Source organism: Hyaena hyaena, unplaced genomic scaffold (assembly GCF_003009895.1).
Source record: "Hyaena hyaena isolate Hyena2069 unplaced genomic scaffold, ASM300989v1 scaffold_286, whole genome shotgun sequence".
NCBI lineage: Eukaryota > Metazoa > Chordata > Mammalia > Carnivora > Hyaenidae > Hyaena > Hyaena hyaena.
Window position 1 is genome coordinate 1,368,821 of NW_024080918.1, and position 20,759 is coordinate 1,389,579.

A 20,759-nucleotide genomic window follows, 5' to 3' on the forward strand; every position below is an offset into this window, starting at 1 on the left:
GCGCGCCGCGGGTGGAGCCGCTGGGCAAAGAACCGGAAACTTAAGAGACAAAGTTCGGAGCCCCGCCCCCCGCCGCTCTGCCCCGCCGTCAGGCCCCGCGGACCCTCGACCCGGCCGCTTCCCGTTTCGACTAATCTGTCCCGCTCTCGCGAGCGCCATGTCGGGTTCCTCCAGCGTCGCCGCAATGAAGAAAGTGGTTCAACAGCTCCGGCTGGAAGCCGGGCTCAACCGCGTGAAGGTGAGCGGGGGCGGGCGGACGAGGGGGACGGGAGGGCGGAGGCGGCGGCGGGTGGGCGGCCGAGGTGGCTGTGGCGGGCAGCAGTCTCGTCCGGCTTCTGTTTCGTCTGGGGACGACGCGCGCTCGGCGCCGACGACCCGATCCGGGAGCGGCCAGCTTTAGAGAAGTAGCGGCGCGGGTCGGCGCTGTTGTTCGGAGGGTGGTTAGCGCGCCCTTCCGCGCCAGGGCTTTCCCAGGCAGGCTGGCCCCGGGGCTGAACTGCTGCTTTCCGCATTCCGGTCGCCCTTCTCTCTCCCTCCCTCCGCCGTGACTCCGCGGCTGGCTTGGGCAACAGCTGCCCCTCCGCGCGCCGTCCGCACCCTTCTAGTCCTTAGCTTACCACACCCCACCCTTTATTTTCACTGGACAGTTTTATCTGACTTTTAATTCAGAACAGAACCTATTTTCATGTCGAACTTTCCCAAGCCCACTCCGTGCTAGCTCCTCTTGTCCTCCGAACACATACTTGAAAACGAGTTTTTGCGCACGCAAACTGTAAGTTACAGAAGCGTGTTTGTTTTCGAAACGTCCCCGGTGTCTAAGGTTACCACTGGTGTTCTGTTCAATCTCATACAAAGCGTGCATTTCATACCTACTCGGCACAGTTTACTGTGATCTGACCTTGGAAATACCTACTGGTTTGCATACCTTAGTGACCAGGTTGGACTAGTCTTATTTGTTTTGCCGTCTAGTTAATACTGACCTTGTCTTGGGGCATTTACTTTGGGTGGAAAAAAGCCTTTTGTGTGTGTTGATAGGACAACCTGACATTCAAGTGCTATTCCAAGTTTCTCCTGATTTTTAAAATCCTAAATGGAGTCGCATCTTTCTGATGCAGGTCATCTTACAAGTGAAACACCTCTTGTAATTAAAAAATAATAATAACATAAATCACGCGCTCTGTTGAAAGCAGCAGCCAGGTTTCAAGATGACTTGTGTACTCATCTGGTTAGTGTTTACTTCTCCCTGAAATGTTTTTATGGAGTAAGATAGCCTCCCATTTACCTACTTCCTTAAATAGAAATGTCAGGGACCTAGCCTATTCAGTTGTGGTCACCTCAGGAGGGAAGGGAAATTCCCATTAGTTTTGGTGTGGGAGTCCCATCACTTCCTGCCCTTTAAGTGCTGTAGACTCCATTGCTATGGAATCCGTTTCTCTCATTTCCAGCTTCTTAACTCATCTCAGTGGTTTATGTACAGTCTTGGTTGGATTTAACTCTGAAATTTGAATCATAGGTTTCTTAACCAGCCATTACATGAACATTCATGTACGCCTTTATCACAGGTTGGAGTGGCCCAGGAAAGAAAAAAATGGGAGTGGGACGAAAAAAAAAAAAAAAAAAAGGCTGGTTGAAAGTAGTAAGTGTTCAGTGGGGGGACTTAGTCCTTGTCTCAAAAGAAAATGAGATGAAGCCCTCAGATTCAAGTACTCTAAGGGTTTTACCATGAAAAAACCCCAGTAAAATATACTCCAGTAAATTTTCTAGCTGATGCCTGTCTCTTACACTTCATTCTTAGGAGGCTTCTGGTGTGGAGCATTAAAATTTACACCACAGGTGACTTGGTTTCAGAGCTATTTCATCTCGTCCTTAGGGATGTAGCAAGGAGGGGAGGGTATCCCACCTTGGACTTTAAGTGAACTTTTCTTTAAATCTGTTGTAAAATGTGGTTAGAGTGATTTTATTTTGTCCATCTATTTTATCCATGACTCTGTTCTAGATGCTTTTTTTGGTGATATTTTTAAATTAGCATGAGTTTATACTGTTAAACCTTTATGTTTGACCACAGTTGATAGAAATTTTCACAAATGCTTGACCAACTCTACCATACGTAGGGTGACCGTGCATTGTATTACCAACTGAAACACTTCTGAGAGTGAAAGGGCATTAATAATTATGCCATGATTATAGGGTTTCAACCTCCTGGATAGTAATTATTACTGTGCTTTAGGGGTAGCAGCTTGTTTGAGTTTTAGAGCCTTTGTCTCAGTTCACTCCACTGCTTGGAATTCTCACTGATCGTTTTTCACTGATAGTTACTTGGTTGGATCTCTTGCCATTGAGATTTTCGTTTAAACATCACCTCCTCAGAGACACTTTCCCTTAGGTCAAGATCTAACCACTCTATTTCTGAAGAGCTCCTTGTCTGTATTTTCTGCTGAACTGTCACTTCCATAACAGGGATCTGGCTGCTCTTATGTATTCTCAGTGCCTAGAAGTATATTTGGTACATAATGGTGCTTGTGAAGTTTGTGAAAGGGAGTGAAGTTGGAGCCTGCCTACACTTTGGGCAGAAAGTTAACAAATACTTTGTCCTTACTGCTCATTAATGTGAATGAAACCAAGTTTTAAGTGTGTAAAAAATGATACCTTGCATTCCCCCACTTTAATTGCATACACCTTTTGGTGGATAAGCAGGGTGGCCATTTATTATAACTCTTGGTAACAGGTATTTACATATTACTTTACACAGTTGCTAAATAAACCTGTGGAACTCATTATTACCCTGGACTGTTGTAGAAGTCACAAGTACAAATAGATTTCAAGACTTGAGATTCATCTTGGGATGATGTATCTTTTTACCAGGTAAATGTCTGGGCTACAGCAGTAATTTTCAGGATTTCTTCTTATAGAGAATATTTGTGATACTTTCACCTCCCTTTCAAAGGCAAATGCCCAGCTGAACTGGATACCTGCTCTCACCCTTCTTGAGGATATTTAAAACTGAAAACAAAATTATTTTTCCCATCTTCCTAAACCTCAAGACTTATCAGAATATATACAAATAGTAGATGTTTAAGTGATACCTAACCCTTAAGTCCTGTTTGAGCGGCATTGCATACATATATGAAAATTATTAAGTCACATCTAAGCAAATACACCACTCCTTAAAGGCAGGCTGCTCAGTGGAGTTGCTAAAATAATTCAGTGTTTGCTATCGGCTTTTTAGTTACATGACATTTAACTGTCCAGTTTTGTAACATTAAACAGCAGATGGTACATAATACCAAAACAATGAACTGAATGGTTCAGATTTATAACATGATGTTCATTTTCCTAGTAATATATATGCTTTCAAGACAGTAATAATTGGCTAGAATTATAATACCTTTTGTTTGTATTTTGGGTACAGTTTTTAATAAAATACATGTTGAGTAACCTGAAGGTTGAGTACCTCTAAAGTTGATTAATAAACTACCATGATGGGTTTTTCTTTGCAGATGTACTAAATCATTTGATGCTTTTAATAAGCAAAAGTATACTATAAACTAGTCCTTTGTGTACATGCAGTGTTTTAAGTATGACCTCAGTATATGACTCCTTACTTTCAGTCAGTATATGTCTTCTTTTGAGTTGTTTATTGCAGGTATTTTCAAAGATTTGAGAAACCTTCATCAAAACAGTCTCATCTCCCACTACCCCCTTCTTTTGTACAGGTATCCCAGGCAGCTGCAGATTTGAAACAATTTTGTCTGCAGAATGCTCAACACGACCCCCTGCTGACTGGAGTGTCTTCAAGTACAAATCCCTTCAGGCCCCAGAAAGTCTGTTCCTTTTTGTAGTAAAAGGAATCTTTGAATGGTAAGTTTCCTTTAGAGGGTTTTTAACTGCAGTGTTTATGGGGACAACTTTTAATACGTGTACTACCAGTTGATTTGGATTAATTCTGATGTCATTTCTCTAATAGAAACCAGCTGTAGCACAGCATGGCAAAGAATTAATTGGGAGTTGGGAATGCAAGAGAAATTCAGGAAATAGTTGAATAGACTGACATGGTGTAGACATTTGTAGTGGGGGATAACAGGTTTTACTCTATTCTTGTTAGGTAAAGATACAAAAGAAATGAAGTGTAGGAGTTCATGGGGGCAGGCAGTGGATTTGAATTCAGCTTTCAGGATGGGCTGGTTTAAAGCATGTGTCCATATATTCCATTTCAAATGTCTGTGTGTGCAAAAATGTATAATGCTAATCCAAGAAAGATTTTCACCAAAAAACATGCTATGGATAATTTTAATATGTAATCTAAGGATGCTACCTTTTATAAATACACAGTACTTAAGTCAGAGGGTGTACTCATATTGACCTATGAGAAGCAACCTTAAACTAATAGTGTTAAAAAAAAAAAAAAAAGACTATGGGGGTGCCTGGGTGGCTCAGTCACTTGAGCGTCTGGCTTTGGCTCAGGTCATGGTCTTGCGGTTTGTGGGTTTGAGTCCTGAGTCAGGCTCTATGCTGACAGCTAGCTTGGAGCTTGTTTCAGATTCTGTGTCTCCTCCTCTCTCTGACCCTCCCCTTCTCATGCCGTCTCTCTCTCTCTCAGAAATAAAACATTAAAAAAAAAAGACTATGGCACACACCCTTTACAAACATTCTAACTCCTCAAAGTTCAGGAAGCCAGCTTCCTAAAATACCATGTTACATAGCTGTGCCCTCCCTAATTAAGCTTTGTAGATTTGGGAGTATCCAGGAAGTCAGCCTGTTTCCAGTAAATACAATGATTGGTTAAGATTCTGAAACACAAGAAACCACCTTTGAGTAACAGGTTTTCCATAAGGAAGTAGTTCTTTTTAACAGCCTAACGTGTTCATATTTAATAGTGAATAGTTCTTTGCTTCAGCAATACTAAATCTACATGGCAGTTTTTGGAAAATTGATTTTTATGGCTATCTTAAACCTCTGTTCCCCACTGTATTCATTTTATAAAGTGGTTTATTTTCATTTGATATAAAATACTGTTATGAAACAGGGCTTATTACCTGCCTGTTAATAGTTTCATTTTGCAGGAAGTCTGCAGATAAGAATTTAAATCACTTGCTCAAAGTCATAGCTAGAATAAGAACCCAGATTTTGAAGTAAAATAATATCTACTAATTCTGGCAGTTTAATAAAACAGGTTTGTGGATATGATTTGAAACACCCTGGGCCAGGAAAAGGCTATTGGGATGTAAAAGTATTTCTTCTCAAACTTGAATGTATCTGCAAATTACCTTGTTAAAATGCAAATTCAAATTCAGTAGGTATGAATACTAAGGGCTCAAGGATTTTTTTTTTTAATGTTTATTTTTGAGAGAGAGAAACCGAGCACGAGTGGGGGAGGGCAGAGAGAGAGGGATGCACAGAATCCAAAGTAGGCGCCAGGCTCTGAGCTGTCTGCACAGAGTCTGACACGGGTTGAATTCACAAACCACAAAGTTGGGATGCCCAACCAACCAAGCCATCCAGGCACAGGGCTGAAGCATTTTTTACAGACGCCCAGGTTATACTGATATTGGTGGTCCTGGGCCCACACTGAATGGCTTGGGTGCATAGAATCTATATTTGAGTCTTTATACTCACATCTTTTAAAAATACATAGTTTTATAGTTTAAAGAAAATAGCATAGATGGCTTAGTAATAGGTTAGAATACAAGGAAAATACAAAGACCATGATCAGCAAATTTAGAGACAATCATTGTTAAACTAGATTTCCTTTTAAGAGGGGAAAAAAATTATGGGCTAGATTAGACAAGGAGTATGTATGGTTTTTATTCTGCTTTTAGAAAACACTTGAACTTTATAGGCACCTGGGTGTCTCGGTTAAGCAGCCGATTTTGGCTCAGGTCATGATCTCATGGCTTGTGAGTTTGAGCCCTGCTCTGTGCTGACAGCTCAGAGCCTGGAGCCTGATTTGGATTCTGTGCCTTCCTCTCCGTTTGCCCCTCCCCCTCTCATTCTTGCATTCTTTCTCTCAAAAATAAAAATTAAAAAAAAACAAAACACTTGAACTTAATTTCATTAAAAATTCTTTGTAAATGAAATATTCAATGGCTGTATTACAGCTTAAACATCATTAAATATTGCTACACTGAGGCAAATATCTTGGTATTCCGATGTATAGTTTACTTGTTTCTTTAAGATAAGTTTCTAGAAGATTATTAAGGAATGTCATTTAAAATTTAACAACACTCATTAACTGGGAACACACTTTCCACCTGGAGCTTGAGAGTGCTTTTCTGTTGAGCCCTTGCCAAATAGACCTCAGCCTATTTGCTACTATTTTCTACTGATCTGTTTTTTTGCAATTTGCACTAATTCAGATAACTGGCTGAGATCAAACATTTTTTTTTTCATGATTCTGTTTAAGCCTCTTGAACATTCTCATTCTAAAATAATAGAAATTTTCAAGTAAGTATAGAAGACCATGTACCTACCGTCCTGAAATAAATAGTTTACCTTACTACTTTTCAAAAAGAAATAAAAGACACTTTTTCTACTTTTCTGCACAGGTAACTTACTCTGAAGTGGGAATACCTATGTTTTTACTACATATATTGTGTTTTGTAGTTTTAAAACAAAGTTACTGCTTTTTAAAGGACCAACTCTTAGCCTTACGATTTGTGTTGATCCTTGTAGATTGTTTTACCTGTTCTGCAGTATTCAGTGATGTGTGTAAGCCTCGGTTTATTTATCCATTCCACTGCTGAGTTACATTAAGGCTATTCCCAGTTCTTTGCTGTTAAAACACCATGATAGTCAATATCCATGTATATGTTTCACTTAAAGGTTTATCTAGGTAAATGTTAAATGGGTGTCCAATTGAATGGGAACCCCCAAGTGTGGGGCAGTGTGGGGTGGAAGTTGGTGGTGAGGGAGGTGAAAAAATTCACCTGAGACAGAACAAAGATAGAAGTTGACTGCATACGCTGTAAGGGAACTGGTGGGCAGGCCAGCAGAAAAGCTTGTGCCATGAGGCAGTGGGACTGGAATACACCTTAAGGGAGCTTCAGGCAGGACTGCAAAGGAGAGGCTTTCGGTAGTGAGGAAGTGGGTAGGGCTGTTTTTAAACGGAGAAGATGAGAAGTTATGGCGATGTATGGAATCTTCCTTTTGGTAACTGTGCCTAGTTGTAAGTAGCCCACTGGTTAATTGGCCTATGGATATTTTAAGGTGGATCACCTGATGGGCCTGTGTGTATTTAGGCAGGGGATCCGTGTGGGTGTTTTCTACACTCCATGGCCCAAGCCTGTTTGCCTGAAAGTGGCCTCTACAGTAAACAGAATTGGGACTGCATCTTCTATCTTAGTAGAAATTATCAAACTGCTTTCCTCAGTGCTATTGCTCATTTTCTAGAGATATTCAGATTTTTCTGAATTTAAGAGATTTTTATATTAACTTTTTAAATCTTTAAGTCTGTTTTTTATAAACCATAGGTGATTTGTACTTCAGAGTGGTTGTGAAAACTAAGAGAAATCTATTTTATATACCAGAGATCTATTCCTCATTTTAATCCTAGAAACCCTGTGATATGCCTGCTTTTAAAAAAAAAAACAGGCTGAGTTTAATTGAAAGCATTGTATAAGCTGACATGCAAATGAATGCCCTTGAAGTAAAAGAATACGTATAACTTTTCAGAAAAAATTACTGTTTTGGTACTTTTCCCTAATTCACTCTTTTCTTTTCCATTTCAGGTTTTCTAAGCCATTTTTCATGAACCAGTGCATATTCAAAGGAGAACTAAATTTGGAGCCTGTACGAAAGCTTATCCCTGTAACACGTGCCATACTATATAAACTTCTACTTTTGTCAGTCCTTAACATCTACCTCTCTGAATTTTCATAAACTTCTGTTTCCCAAGGGTAATTATTTTATATACACTGGCAGCCACATACAATAAAATAGTTAATGTAAATGTTTTTGGTTAATTACTGGCATTAAAGGGGCGCCTGGGTGGCTTAGTAGGTTAAGAGTCCGACTTTCGCTTGGGTCACGACCTCGCGGTTCGTGGGTTCGAGCCCAGCATCGGGCTCTGTGCTGACTGCCAGCTCAGAGCCTGGAGCCTGTTTCAATCTGTGACTCCCTCTCTCTCTGACCCTCCCCTGCTCACGCTGTCTCTCTCTCTCCTAGAAATAAATAAAAAATTAAAAATAAAAAATTAAAAAAAAAATTGCTGGCATTAAATAAGATTAATAGCAGTTTCCCACTGTCATTAAGAAGAGGTTTAAGTTTTAGTGCATGTTCTACAGCTCATCTCACATAATTTTATGCCATACATATGAAACATTATAAGCAAATTAAAGGTAAGTTGCAAACTTTTTTCTTTCAAGGTCAGGAGGAGACTGCTAATACTAGTTTCTACTCATGAGTTATATCCAGGTTTAACTTTGTATTTCTAAAAAACTCCGTTGTGTTACCATTACACCTAGAAATTAATTAATAGACTGCTCTCTTAATAAGGATAGTAGAGAAAAGACTGGACATGGGAATTATATTAGAAGATGTCAAAAACTTGAGAGCTTTACACAATTCTTGGATGGAATATTATAGTACAACGTAATGAGGCACAAAATACCAGAAAAAAGGAACTGAAGATCGGTTTCAGTAATTTGCAACTCTGCCTTAAGTCTTTGGTAAAGAGCCAAATTTTTGCCATTCTGAAAGTCTTAAGGAAATATTAAAATAACCCAGAAACCTTGCCTCCAATATATTTTTTAAACAAATTAAAGCGATGTGCCAGATCCAAGTTTATTCTGGTAGAAAGCCCCTGGGTTTATCTACCAAGGACTGTATTTTCTCTCCAGACCAAGTGTTCCATGCAAGTACACATGGAAACTTAATTTGAATCTTGATTCCAACTTACAATACCTAGAAATAAGAAAATTAAGTTTTAGGAAACCTAAACTGCAATTTCTAAACTCAGTAAAATGATTTTTATTGGTATTTGCTACATAAACAGTGAATGATAATTCATGGCACTTGTCCAGACATGAAAGGTTTATGAAACCAAACCAGTAGATACCATTCTGAAAAGGTCTTCTGCCATAAATCCAAGATGGCCCTGTTTTAGCACAATCCAGTACTATTCCTTCAGTACTTTATAAATGGAATTTTCTTCTACTTGTATCCATCTCCCGGGGCTGAAAATTAGAAGGGGAAAAAAAAGTAAACAATGCTAAAAGAATCTCTGGGACTGAATAGTTTTTAGAAGTTACTGTTCGAGAGAGAGAGAGAGAGAGAGAGAGTGTGTGTGTGTGTGTGTGTGTGTGTGTAATATAAAATTTTAAAGTGAAATATTGCTTACTAGAAGAGACAAGTTTTAAAATACTGAAGTTTTCATTTAGGATTTAACATGATCTCCAAATGTTTACAAAACCTCTATGGCAGTTGTCATACATACAGCAGAATCATAACACAGGCTTATAAACAGTGCTAGGCCCCGTTCCCTAAGTTGCTGATTGAATAACAGTTTGCCTTCCTAACAGGTTCCTAGTTCCTAGGTGATGCTGTTGGTCTCGCTCTGAGGACTAGTGATCTTTAGGGTACTTCAAATAAACCAGTGTTAGTCACCAGACCCAAATATCCTATCAGAATTGGTTCTTTCAAGCTTGAGGAGGTCATAAACATAAGGTGTAAGCACTCAAAGCTTCAAGTACATGAGTTCCTTCTCATTCTGTGCTTTTGAAATTATATAAATGGCTCTTAAAAGAATAAGGCACATACCTTATGGATCCATTCATATTCTCCATATTTAGAATCAAAGGTTCCTTTCTGAAGAGATCTTAATTTTAAGGTAAAACGTGGTCCAAGTTCCTGAATTCCCACTTTCTTTTCACTCTTGAATATGTACCTTCAAAGACGGAGAATTAAGGAAAACAGTCTAAATGAACCAAATTAATTTCTTTAATGTAACACAGTTCAAAAGATCTTTCTCATCTACAATACTTGTTACAATACATTAGAAAACCTTTTACACTGAAAATGTTTTCATGATTAAAGTCGGAGTCCAAGGAGTTAAAGTGCCTTCCCTACCTGTGAAACCTGAAGAAGATATAGTCCCGTTGATTGTGAAATGTGGCAACTTGCCTTCCAATAAACTGAGGATTATGGGGAAAGAGAGATGCAAACATACGTCCAACAGAATGACCCAGCCGCGTTGTAAAGTTATTCAAAATGATTTCTGGTACGTGTTCTGTAGGGTCTTTGCCTCTCCTCTAGAAAAATGATGAAAAAAAAAGGAATTAATATCCTTATTTCAAGTTTCAGAATTTATATGACAAGCGGGATTTAAAGTTCTTTTTAAATGATAAACTACCACAGGTAACTTATCAGCTCCATGAAATAAAATACATCTAAAATAATTTTAACATGCAGTGGCTGTACCAAAGTCCTACTAGAAAAGAAACTGGTTTCAGAGTTAATGAAGGCCATGTTAATATCTGTCATAACTCAATTACATAAGAAAACTACCAGTGAACAAAGCTTGCTTTAACCAGGAGAGCAAATGGCATTATAAAAGTAATTAGAGCTATAGAAGTTCGAGAGTTTACTAATCAAATACTCCAAGACTAATGCCAATCAAAGAACACATAAAACTTACCTTAATTTCTTTACGCAAACGAACACTGCTCATTTTAAAATGAGCAGTTGGGCCACTAGGCAAGTGACTTAGAATTAATCCATCTGTTCATAAAGTTAAGAATGCACTGGACTTGGTTATTTCAATCTTAAATTGTGTAAGTAATGGGTCCTTTAGATGTCCAAAGGCTCCTAAAATCTGTAGCTAGATGAATAGGTAGACACATGTATTCCTTCTGTGGGTTAAAAGAAATTTTCTTACCATACCTAAAACTAAAGGCTCGTAAGTCAACCCAAACGTTTCAAAAAAATAGATAACCTATAGTAGTCCCACTTTTTGTCTTTTCACAATATGATAAATGCCTCATCACCCTCAAGACGGTATGTTGCATATTCAACAAAGTTTCTGAAAAGAGCTTATATCCACTACCCTAGTAAGAATGATAAGACAGGATGGAATTCTAAAATGTTTAGGCCTTATAACCCTAAAACACATTTGTATGTACATATTTTGTACATTTGTAAGGTTCGTATGTGTTGTCAGCTTTGAAATACTGTCCAGTAAGATGAGAGACTGCTCTCTTCTTGAAATCAAGGTTATTAGTGTTTCTCAAAAGACCAGCTCTTACTCTTGGGATTACTGTGCCACAAACTGAATCAACTATTTAATAACCATTTACTGATTATCTGCCAGAAACAGACTTGTGCTAGACACTCTAAACTACAAATGAAGTATACTACCCCTACGTACAATCAGCAAGTGTAGCAGTGCAAGAACTTTAAAAATCTGGAATGCAGCTAGCTGAGACAACATTCCTCAAATCTTCAGTATAGCACTCTGGCCCCAAACCACCTTTCTAATCACTGTGTCTTCCCCATGTTTCCTAACTGGTAGGCACTGACAGTCTTATACACCATACATATTAATCCTATCATGTAATTTTTGTTCATGCTATTTCAAACACCAGCAACATTTAACTTCTCCATTAAGGCTCACTTCATCAATGATTTCCTTTATGACTGATTTTATATATTTGGGTGCTTCATGTTGGGGGCTATTTACAAATGTTAGGTATTCCTGTTGGATTGTCCCTTTTATTACGATACAGTGCCCTTCATCTCTTAACACTGGTTTAAAAGTTTGTCCAATACAAGTACTGCTCCTCTGGCTTTTTTGACATCCATTTATAGATGTTTCATCCCCTCACTTGAAATCTGTATGTGTCCTTAGGTCTAAAATAAGTCTCTTATAGGCAGCACATAGTTGGATCTTGTTTCTCTATCCATTGACACCGGCCCCCCCCCCCCCTTAAAGTAGGCTTCATGTCCAGTCTATAGCCCAATACAGGGCTTGAACTCACAACCCTGAAATTAATGAGTCAGACACTTAAACAACTGAGACACCCAGGTGCCCAATACCCCATGTCTTTTGATTGGAGTATTTAGTCCATTTACATTCAGAATTCTTGATAGATATGCAATTAGTACCATTTAATACCTTTTGTCATCGTTTCTGGAGATTTTTCTACTCAAAGAGTTTTAATATTTCTTGCAGGGCTGGTTTAACAGTCACAAACTCCTTTACTTTTTGTTTGGGAAACTCTTTTATCTCGTCTTCTAGTCTGAATGATAGCCTTGCTGGATTTTTTTTGGCTGTAGATTTTTCCCATTCAGCACTTGGAATACATCATGCCACTCCCTTCTGGCTTGCCAAGTTTCTGTCGAGAAAGCTGCAGCTAGCCTTATGGGTCTTCCCTTCTAAGTTAGGGACTTCTTTTGTCTTGCTGCTTTTAAGATTTTTTTACTACATTTTGCAAATCTAATTACAATGTATCTTGGTGTTGGCCTGCTTTTGATTTTGATCAGAGTTCTCTCTTCCTCTTGAATGTGGATGTTAATTTCCTTCTGCAGATGAGGAAGTTTTCAGCTAATATTTCCTCAAATAAATTTTCTGCCCCTTTTTCTTCTTCTGGCACTCTTACAATATGAATATTATTATGTTTCATGGAGTCACTGAGTTCCCTAAATCTGTTCTCTTGTTCCAGAATTTTCTATTGTTCGGCTTCATTATTTTCTGTTATTTTGTCTTCCGCATCACTTATTAATATCTATGCTTCTTCCAGCCTTGTAATCACTGCCTCTAGCCTGTTTCCAATCTTAGTTACTGCATTTTTCATTTCTGACTTTTTGAACTCTATTTCTGTGGTAAGGGCCTCCCTGAAGTCTTTCATTGTTTTCTCAAACCTAGTGAGTATCCTTATGATTGTTGCTTTAAATTCTCCAGCAGGCATGTTACTTATATCTCTTTCACTTATCTTGTTCTTTTACTTGGGATTAATTACTGTCTTGGCATTTTTTCCAAGTCTCTGCCTTCTTCAGTATGTTAGAAAAGCCCGTTATGTGTCCTGCTTCTGAGAATAATGGCTTTATGAAGAAGAGGTCCTATAGTGTCCAGGGCCTGGCACTTCAGGGAGTATCTCTTATGTGCACATGTGTGCTCAGCTGTTGTGTTTTGGCTGCTCTATCCATCAGGCCAGTCATCTGCAGAGGCTGGTCGTGCCTGCAGGGGGCAATGTTTGGTACTTGTCCAGAATGTGGTCGGTTTTGATTAGGTATGCTCTGATATGCTTATCAAATGAGACCTGATACTACTTCCACTAGAACTGAAGCCCCACAAAGTGATCGGGTCAGGAGATGTGGTGTGGGCAGGGGTTTCTGCTGGTTTACTGGGAAAGGGGCTTGCCACATTGGGACTGAAGCAAGCTTGGCCAAGAAGGGCAGTACTGTTATTAAGGTCCACTTCAAATGCCACCTCTTCTTACATAGTTATGTTTTCAATCTCAGTTGCCACTGTTACTTAACAACCATAGTACTTATCACTTATTTGAGTTATAATCATGTAAATGACTTTCTTCCCAACTAATCTGTTAACTCTTGGAAGATAAATTTGTTTCTGATAACTACTAGTGCCTACCTCATAGCAGATTATTTGTAATGTTTGAGTTCTTTCCTTCTTTTCAAAAATTCACCACAGGTTCAACTTCTTGAGGTACAGCCAAAAATATTTCTGGATCATTTGAACATTGAAAAAAATCATAAAATCTCACTGGAGCTAAGAGAGGTAAAGGTAATTTTTTCCAAACTAAATCCATACTTCCAACCTAAACCAAATCTGCAACATCAAAATACTTGCAGATCCCCAACTTTCTAGAACATTCCCACTCAATTATGGTTTCTGTCAAAAGAAAACTACAAAATCCAAAATGATCAGTTCCTAAATACTCACATTGTACAAAAAGCTTTACTTATGTTATTGCTAATTCCTAGCATAAATCCTGAAGAACAGTTCATTATCCCTATTTCAGTAACAAGGAAAAGAGGCTGAGAAAGGTTAGGTAGATAAGATCAAATTTTAGAGCTAGGTGTCAGGTGGGATTACACCTGTGCCCAAGCCTTGACGCATAGAGATATTTTGTAATGATAACTAGGGCAAAAAGACTTTTAGTCCCCAGAGGCCAAGAAAGCAAAACAGCATACAACCTGTCAAAAGTATAGCACAAAGACTTACCGAACTCAAATTTCCATTTAGAAATAATGAATAGAGGATGTAGGTGTCTCCAGGAAAAACTTCCATGCTTCCCCCTATATCATAACATTTACTAAAAAGCCTATAAGGTATTATGCATTAAAAAACATAATACATTTAATGTGATCTTTGTGAGAACCCTAAAGATTTAGGTATTATTTCCTATTTTAAAATATAAGGAAACCAAGTGGCTAAGAAACTTGACAAAAATCACACGTAATGAAGTCTGTATTTGACATTACATCTCCCTGACCAAAAGCCACTAGACTAGTTAAGATGGTTGACAAAGCTCTTTTCCAGAGTTAAGTCAAAAATTTCTATCTCCATAAATTCCCACCATTTGGCACTACTCTTTTATACAGCAGCCCTTCCAGTATGTTGTCATGCCCCCATATTCTAATTTCCCACAGGGTGAATATCCTCAATTCTTTTTTTTTAAATCTTTTTAAATGTTTATTTACTTTTGAGAGGCAGAGAGAGACAAAGCACAAGCAGGAGATGGATAGAGAGAGGGGGAGACACAGAATCTGAGGCAGGCTCCAGGCTCTGAGCTGTCAGCAAGGAGCCTGACACGGGGCTCTAACCCAAGGACCATTGAGATCATGACCTGAGCTGAAGTCGGATGCTCAACCAATGGAGCCACCCAGGTGCCCCTGAATATCCTCAATTCTTTCAACTTTTCTCCAAGTGTCATCATTACGGGTCATGACTTGTTATTTATAAGCCCATATTAAGTCCCTAGGAATCATACATCATTTCTATTCTGTGCTTACAAATTATTCTCCCTTTAATTATCTGACACGTTTTTTTTCTGGATCATGGCATATATTAACCGGCAGTCCTTTGTCCCTCCTTCCTACACTTGCCTGTCTCCTATCTTTCCCCAGAGTGCAAAGTCTCATTTACACATAGTCTTTGAAGCCAGGATATCTGACCTTATTCAGAGTTTCCAGGCCTTATGTTAACAATCTTTTAATCCAAGATCGACTTCCAGGGCCCCTTACCAATGTCCTCAATTAGTCTTGAAGACCTTTCTCTGTTAACAAAGAACACAAAAGCAATTTAGAAGGTCTGCTTTCCTAGTTTCTTTCACCAATACTTCGCCATCAACTAATTACTATGTATCAATTAGAAAAGAAAATTAAGTATTTTTGAAATTATAAAGATCAACATCCAGGTAGGGTTATACTTCTAAAAATTCTACTCATTAGGACTTTTAGAAACTGCTGTGTAGCCCCTCTGGAAAACAGTGTGGAGATTCCTCAAAAAATTAACAACAGAACTCCCCTATGACCCAGCAGTAGCACTGCTAGGAATTTACCCAAGGGATACAGGAGTGCTGATGCACAGGGGCACATGTACCCCAATGTTCACAGCACCACTCTCAACAAAAGCCAAAACATGGAAAGAACCTAAGTGTCCATCAACTGATGAATGGATCAAGAAGATGTGGTTTATTTATACAATGGAATACTACATGGCAATGAGAAAGAATGAAATCTGGCCATGTGTAGCAACATGGATGGAACTAGAGGGTGTTATGCTGAGCAAAATAAGTCAGGCAGAGAAGGACAGACACCATATGTCTGCACGTATAGGAGGAACTTAACGGAAGCCTATGGGGGAGAAGAAGGGAAAAATAGTGGGGGAGAGGGAGGGAGGCAAACCACGAGAGACTCTTGAATGCCGAGAACAAACTGAGGGCAGATGTGGAGGGAGGGAAAGTGGGGTTATGGGCATGGAGGAGGGCACTTGTGGGAATGAGCACTGGGTGTTATATGGAAATGACAATAAACTATTTAAAAGAACATATTGTGGGAAATATATTTAAAAAATTTAGAGATAAAAATTACAACTTAGGAGATGAAAAATACACTAGGTAGGATTAATGGCAGATTACACAATGCAAAATAAAAATTATTGAATATGAAAACACAGAAACTATCCAAAATGAAACACAGAAGAAAAAAAAAAAACATAACAACTGCTACCTAATTCTATACCCAAAACTTATAATCCTAGGACACCCATACACAGATGTGTGCATATATGTTTACGTGTATAGGAGAAACAATCTCATATTTGAATTAATTAGCCTAGTTATTTCCTAAATATAAATTTGGTCTGTGTACTGAGGGTACCTTAATGATCTGATGGTTAACTTACCCTACAAGGTGTCTGATATGGTAATCAGAAAAATATTAATATATTTTGAGTAAAAACAATAAAATTTTATAAGGAAAAGAGAACATAAGCTTTCTAAAGGCAATAGATGGTGTAAGTAAAACTTACATCCTATATAAAATGCCTCAGATGAAACAAGGATATAATGCTTATTGAATTGATGAATGCCTGCTGGCAGCCTTAAAATAATGTTTTTTTAACTGCCAAAATAAAAAGAGAGGAACACAGACCTTCCCACTTTATTTTGGGGAGGTAGCTTTAAGAAAGCAGCAACTACATTAAAAGCAGATCTCTTCTGGAATAGTTAAATATTCAAGAGATTTTAGTTATTTTGGTACATTAACCCACAATCCAAGCCAAATTATAATATGGCCAAAAACCATCACATTACAAAGCTAGCTTTAGTATATTTTAGTCTCTGAAAAGCAACTCGTACAAGTGGATAATGTCTTTAACTTCTATTGAAAATCGTAAGAACCGTAAAAGTTATTGAGATTCTTAAAAAATAGCTTTGAGACCATTTTTTAAAGTAGTGTTCATTGATTTAAAAAAAAAAAAGTCCTGACAGCAGGAAACTCCTGACCCTATATTTTATGAATCCTTAATAATTTTAAGAATTTGATCCATTCAGTTGATCATCTTTAAAATTAGCTCACAGCCACCATTTGATAAATAAGTAAGACAATAGCAACAACCAAAACAAATCTAGGCATTCTTGATCTCATTTCAAAACAGGAAAAAATACCTTGGGTTCAAGTGACAGTCACTTAGGATATGAAACTCACAGAAAAAGGATAGAGTATTCTTGGCATCTGAAACAGTAGTAAATACATAGAATGGGCTCAACTATCTGCTTCAAATATGTAATCCTGTGATACCACTTCTGGTAACATAAAATCTAGCCATATCAAATTACTTGTAGATCCCCTACTGGGTCTGTTCCTTAATGCCTCTGCCTTTACAAATGGTCTCTCTGCACTGAGCACTCTTCCTCTGCCTTATTCACCTCATTCACCCATATTCAACAAAATGAGTTAAGCATCTTTTCCAGTCAGGTACTTACTCCATGATATCCCCAGGGCAGATTTTACCAGAGTGTGCACTGTATCCTGTATTTCTCTTTGCTTGTACTACCCACTCTACATTTTTGTTAGTTTACATGTCTATTTTCTCCTATTAGATTATGAACTCCCTAAAGCTCTTGTTTATCTCTGCATCTTTTACTAAGGATTAAAGTAATGTCTTGCCTGTAGCATTTGCTTGATGAATATTTGCTAAATGAAAAAAAAAAACAGTTTATAGAATCTTGGATACAGATACATGATTTTCTTATTTAAAGAAATTATGTTCTGAAAGTTCTTGAGTAAGTTCCTTATTCTTTTAAATAGGTTTAAAAGGGGGTGAAGGTAAGACAAGAAACAAATAAAGGATACTTGGTGTTTTACGATCTTCATTAATAACGATCAGATCTGTGAAATCTCTTGAAATGCACTGTGGAATAATTTTTTTCAGAGCCAATCCTCTTCTGTAATAAACATGTGAGTTTGGTATAACTGTGGAGAGCTGTTCACAGAGTCGTACTGTTCTCTGCAAAACAAAATAACAAATCTCCAAAGGTGAAAAGGAACAAAAGTCTTAAGTTGGTATACACTTAAAAGAAAAGGAGCAATGATTAATATGTGTCATTTAAAAAGAGCAAAGGTAGGGAAAGAATGAAATCTGAACAGTATTTAATCCTTTATCAAAGGCTGACCATCCTAAAGCAGTGGTTCTGAATTGGGGGTGCTTATGCCCCACTAGAGGGCATTTGACAATACCTAGAAACATTTTCGGTGGTTTATTCACTGGTGGTAGTAGTAGTAGTAGTAGTAGGGGGCAGCTGATAGTGGTATCTAGTGAATAGAGGCCAGAGATAATGCTAACTATTCTCTAATGAACAGGACAACCTCCATAACAAAAAACTACCCAGCCCCAAATGCTAATGGTGCTGAGATTGAGAAACCCTATCCTGAAGAATCATGTTTAGAGAACCTACATCACATCACCGGTATTCATTTTATTTAGCTTATTCACAGGCATCATCTATAGAAATTACCAATAATTTAACTCAGATCTTCTTAAAAGAGTTCTCTTAAATAGTCTAAATAATGTAAGAAAATTAAGAATTCAATAACTATACTGATTGATATGTTTACCCCATGAGGTCTATCTGATGTTGTGATGAGAATCTTGGGAGAAGTCTGTCTGTTGAAGTAAGAAGCAAATTCATCTGTAGCTTCATCATAAGCAACCTGTGAACAGAAAAAGAGAATTTTATATCAAACACTCTACTGGGCCAGAATTTTAAAAGTAGCTCCAGCAGGATTCTATGACACTGAGTACCTTCCTAGCTGATAGGGGATTTAAAGAAGGCCAGGAAGGACTTATGTTAATGGTAACATGAAGAGGTTGGGTGATTTTCTATCTGTAGAATACAATTATAAAACTGGAAAAATGTCAAAAACAATTTCAAGATACAAACTGAGCTGTGTTTATTCTTTTTTTTTTTTACATTTTATTTATTTTTGAGGGACAGAGTAAGACAGAGCATGAGTGGGGGAGGGGCAGAGAGAGAAAGAGACACAGAATCTGAAACAGGCTCCAGGCCCTGAGCAAGCATTCAGCACAGAGCCTGACGCAGAGCTTGAACCCACCAACCGTGAGATCATGACCTGAGCCAAAGTTGGACGCTCAACCGACTGAGCCACTCAGGCGCCCCGAGCTGTGTTTATTCTTGAAAAATGGCTAGGGCTGTGGGCAAGAATGTCAGGAATCTTGCTTACAGCCATTCCATTTCTCCCATCAACATGACTGCAAAAATAGTAACTTTATCAACTTCAGGTCTGATGGCAGGCAAGAAGCAGCAATCTTTAATCCAAAGGTGGAAGACTGGATTCAGGGACAGGTGGGTCTGAAAACCCTCGCTTTGCCAGTCCAAGGTTACTGAGCCAGTTCAGGGTAAGTGCAGACCAGCCAGAAATGTAAAGGAGAGCTCTGAAAATGAAGGAGCCATAGAGGGGCTGAGATCATCTCTCCACAAATCCCTGACAGATAAACTACACATGGGAGAGACTCAAAAATCCAGTACACATGAAAGGTGAGGGAGACTTGAAAACTGGCTGCAACTCGACACAATCTCTGCCCAAATCACTGGCTTACCATTGAGTCACACAAATACAATGACAATCACTTTGGAGGCAGGTGAAAAATAACAATAAAAAACAAGTAGAGACATAGTTTTGAAAAAGGAAATTCAACTTTTAATGTTTGTGAGCCTTGCTCCTGGGCTTCCAAGGAAACTATACTTTTACCAAGGTCAGAATGATTTCACCAAACTTCAAAGCATGGGATCTATTTCTACCCCAAGGAAATAACCTAAAAGAAATATTTTAAACCAAAGATAAGAGTAAAAATCTCACAGGGCACCTAGGTGGCTCAAGACAATTAAGTGTCCAACTCTTGATTTCGGCTCCGGTAATGATATCATGGTTCATGGGAATGAGCCCCACTTTGAGCTCTGTGCTGACAGCAGAGATCCTGCTTGGGAATTTCTCTCTGTCCCTCCCCAACTCACACTCATGCACACCCACACTCTCTCTCAAAATAAGTAAACTTAAAAAAAAATACAATTTAAGGAAATCCTACAAGCTGAAAGAAAATGACACCAAGGAAAGAAAAGCATTGTAAATGGTAAATACGAAGTTAACGATAAGATTTTTTGTGTGTGTTGTATGTGTACACTTAATTTGTTTTTTAAAAACAACATAAGATATTTTAAAATAGAAATTACAACACTAGATTTATAACACAGATGTTATATATAACATGACAATAGGATGAACAAGAGTGAAGGAACTAAGTTATACTGGTGTAAACCTGCTAAATTTTACCGGAATCATGTCAGTATTTGCTTGAAGCACTCTGTGATAAATTAAAGATGCATGCTGTGAGCAACAAGAACGCCCTAAACCCAGTAGAAGAAGAGAAATAGTAAAAATTAGAGCAGAAATAAACAACAGAGAGACCAAAGAAACAATTGAACAGATCAATGAAACCAAGAGTTGGTTTTTTTGAAAAAGTAAACAAAATTGACAAACCTCTAGCCAGGCTTATCAAAAAGAAAAGAGAGAGCACCCAAATAGACAAAATCATGAATGAAAATGGACTTATTACAACCAACCCCTCAGAAATACAAGCAATTATCAGGGAATACTATGAAAAATTATATGCCAACAAATTGGACAACTTAGAAGAAATGGACAAATTCCTAAACACACACTCACTACCAAAATTCACACGGGAAGAAATAGAAAACCTGAACAGACCCATAACGAGTGAAGAA

The 20,759-nt window shown here is 38.2% G+C and overlaps 2 protein-coding genes across 2 annotated transcripts in view; one reads left to right on the top strand and one right to left on the bottom strand.

Annotated features, from left to right (window-relative positions):
* The first annotated feature begins 6 nt into the window (after positions 1-6).
* Positions 7-7,945, top strand: GNG5 (G protein subunit gamma 5). The gene is made up of 3 exons (XM_039246905.1): positions 7-238; positions 3,714-3,858; positions 7,725-7,945. Exons 1-2 carry the CDS (start codon positions 158-160, stop codon positions 3,837-3,839), a joined length of 207 nt encoding a protein of 68 aa, XP_039102836.1. The 5' UTR covers positions 7-157; the 3' UTR covers positions 3,840-3,858; positions 7,725-7,945.
* Positions 7,946-8,935: 990 nt separating this feature from the next.
* RPF1 (ribosome production factor 1 homolog) overlaps positions 8,936-20,759 on the bottom strand; it is a 26,539-nt gene continuing 14,715 nt past the window's right edge. The window contains exons 4-9 of the mRNA XM_039246904.1: positions 18,574-18,669; positions 17,812-17,965; positions 10,631-10,713; positions 10,063-10,244; positions 9,754-9,880; positions 8,936-9,170 (exon numbers count right to left, since the gene is read on the bottom strand). Coding sequence (XP_039102835.1) covers positions 9,129-9,170; positions 9,754-9,880; positions 10,063-10,244; positions 10,631-10,713; positions 17,812-17,965; positions 18,574-18,669 — 684 coding nt within the window. The 3' untranslated portion in view covers positions 8,936-9,128. The remainder of the gene's footprint in view (positions 9,171-9,753; positions 9,881-10,062; positions 10,245-10,630; positions 10,714-17,811; positions 17,966-18,573; positions 18,670-20,759) is intronic.